Here is a 1,695-nt window from a genome sequence, read left to right as displayed (position 1 = left end):
CTGAAAACAGTTTTAATAACAGCTCTGATACTGATTCTTTAAGCAATCTAAATTGTTCATTTGCAACATCTACACATGCATCATCCTTCTAAATGCAGATTTATTGTACAAATGCTCTATTATAAGAAGACTAGCATTGCCTTTCAGTCCAGGGAAACCAGGATCATAGAAAAAGAAAAATGGCAGAGGCATTGGGACCAGGCATGACATCAAACCATTATTCAGCCAAAACAACATTGACACACCTGTGTATCAATGTCTTTGTCTCAGCAACTGCACAGCATCAAGGTACGGATGGAAACTGCTCTGCCAGCTTTATAATTTGAACAGCTACATATTTTTAAGGATTGTCAGCCAAATAAACAACCAGTTTTAGATCATAGTAACCAAGGAAGCCATAGGAAATCCACAAAAGTGAAGGAGTCATAGCTTGACATTTCCTGCTACGCCTAATGTAGCAGGTAGACAAGAAGAGTGCCTAGTATCGAGAGGCACAGATCTCCAAGTAACATCTTTGGAGAACAAGAAGAGGAAAATGCACAGAAGCACAACAAAGGGATTCATTTACCAGCTAGAGGAAAACGAACATTTACACCAACACTTCAAACTACACAACAGCAAAGTCTTCCAGCTGCTCTCCCTCTGTGCAGACAGAATACTTCAGCATCCTCAAACACTATGAAAAAAAGGAAGCTACTTTGAAAACAGATACCAGTGAAAGACGTTTCCCACACAATCTTTCCTTACGGAGAACAAGGATCACAAAATAGATCCATGCACAGGACCTTCTCTGCTTAACGCACCCACTTCAAGTAACATGAAATGTTCTAACCGGTATAAGCAATATGTAGCTCAGATAAAGACTCAGTCATTAGAATCAATTCCAAGACACCATCATTCTTCCTTAGCACATGGGTATTTTGGAAGATAACTCATTTTGCAATCATTAATACAATGTTTTCACCTATGTCAAAGGAAGAGCTGTACAGGATATAACAGTGGATAAAGTTGTGAGCACTGATGATGAAAAGCAGCAAAACATTCTCTTGCATAGTGCAAGAGACCCGCAGGGAAAAGCTCCAAGGATTGACATCTATAAGCCCTGACAAACTCAAAGGGTTTTTATGACATTTGTAACATGCAAGCAATTTTGCCATCTACGCTTAGAAGAACTATCAAGTCACTAAAGCTAAAATATGAGCTGTTTTCCTGGAGGTACTGGATAAATGGGCAGCATGAAAGATAACCATGCCATTAATTAATCAATTAATTAATGGCCTCACGCACTTCCCGGCACAAGCAACATTATTTCTCCAGGCTCCTCCACCAGTGGAGAGGACACTGATTGTACAGGCATCGCCTGCCTAGGTCAGCAAAACTCCCTATGCGCGACACAGACCAGAGGGGAGTAGCAAGGGGAAGTGTCGCGGAGGCAGCCTGGACCGAGGAACTCACCGGGACTGAGGTGGAATCCACGGGACGAGCGCCGGCAGGGTCCTCCTCCCCGAGCAGCGGTGCGGGCTCGTCGGGCGGCGGCCGGGCCGGCAGGGTGTCGCAGCAGCTGCCGCCCGAGAAGCGCAGCTGGCTCTTGCGCGAGTCGGCCGTGAGCGACACCTCGTGCGAGTAGGACTGCAGGAAGGCGCGCACGCCGTCGATGCCCACGAAGTGCGAGACCGGCACGCCGCGCAAGACGCC

The 1,695-nt window shown here is 45.8% G+C and overlaps 1 protein-coding gene across 1 annotated transcript in view; it reads right to left on the bottom strand.

Annotated features, from left to right (window-relative positions):
• Positions 1 to 1,364: 1,364 nt before the first annotated feature.
• LOC103614980 (protocadherin gamma-A10-like) overlaps positions 1,365 to 1,695 on the bottom strand; it is a gene marked incomplete at its 5' end in the record, with an annotated part of 2,390 nt that continues 2,059 nt past the window's right edge. The window contains 2 exon segments of the mRNA XM_017733397.1: positions 1,365 to 1,382; positions 1,456 to 1,629. Of these exon segments, the coding sequence (XP_017588886.1) occupies positions 1,365 to 1,382; positions 1,456 to 1,629 (192 nt within the window).

Source organism: Corvus brachyrhynchos, unplaced genomic scaffold (genome assembly GCF_000691975.1).
Source record: "Corvus brachyrhynchos isolate BGI_N302 unplaced genomic scaffold, ASM69197v1 scaffold545, whole genome shotgun sequence".
Lineage (NCBI taxonomy): Eukaryota > Metazoa > Chordata > Aves > Passeriformes > Corvidae > Corvus > Corvus brachyrhynchos.
Note: the sequence above shows the minus strand (reverse complement) of the source record. Positions and strands in the feature narration are given on the sequence as shown.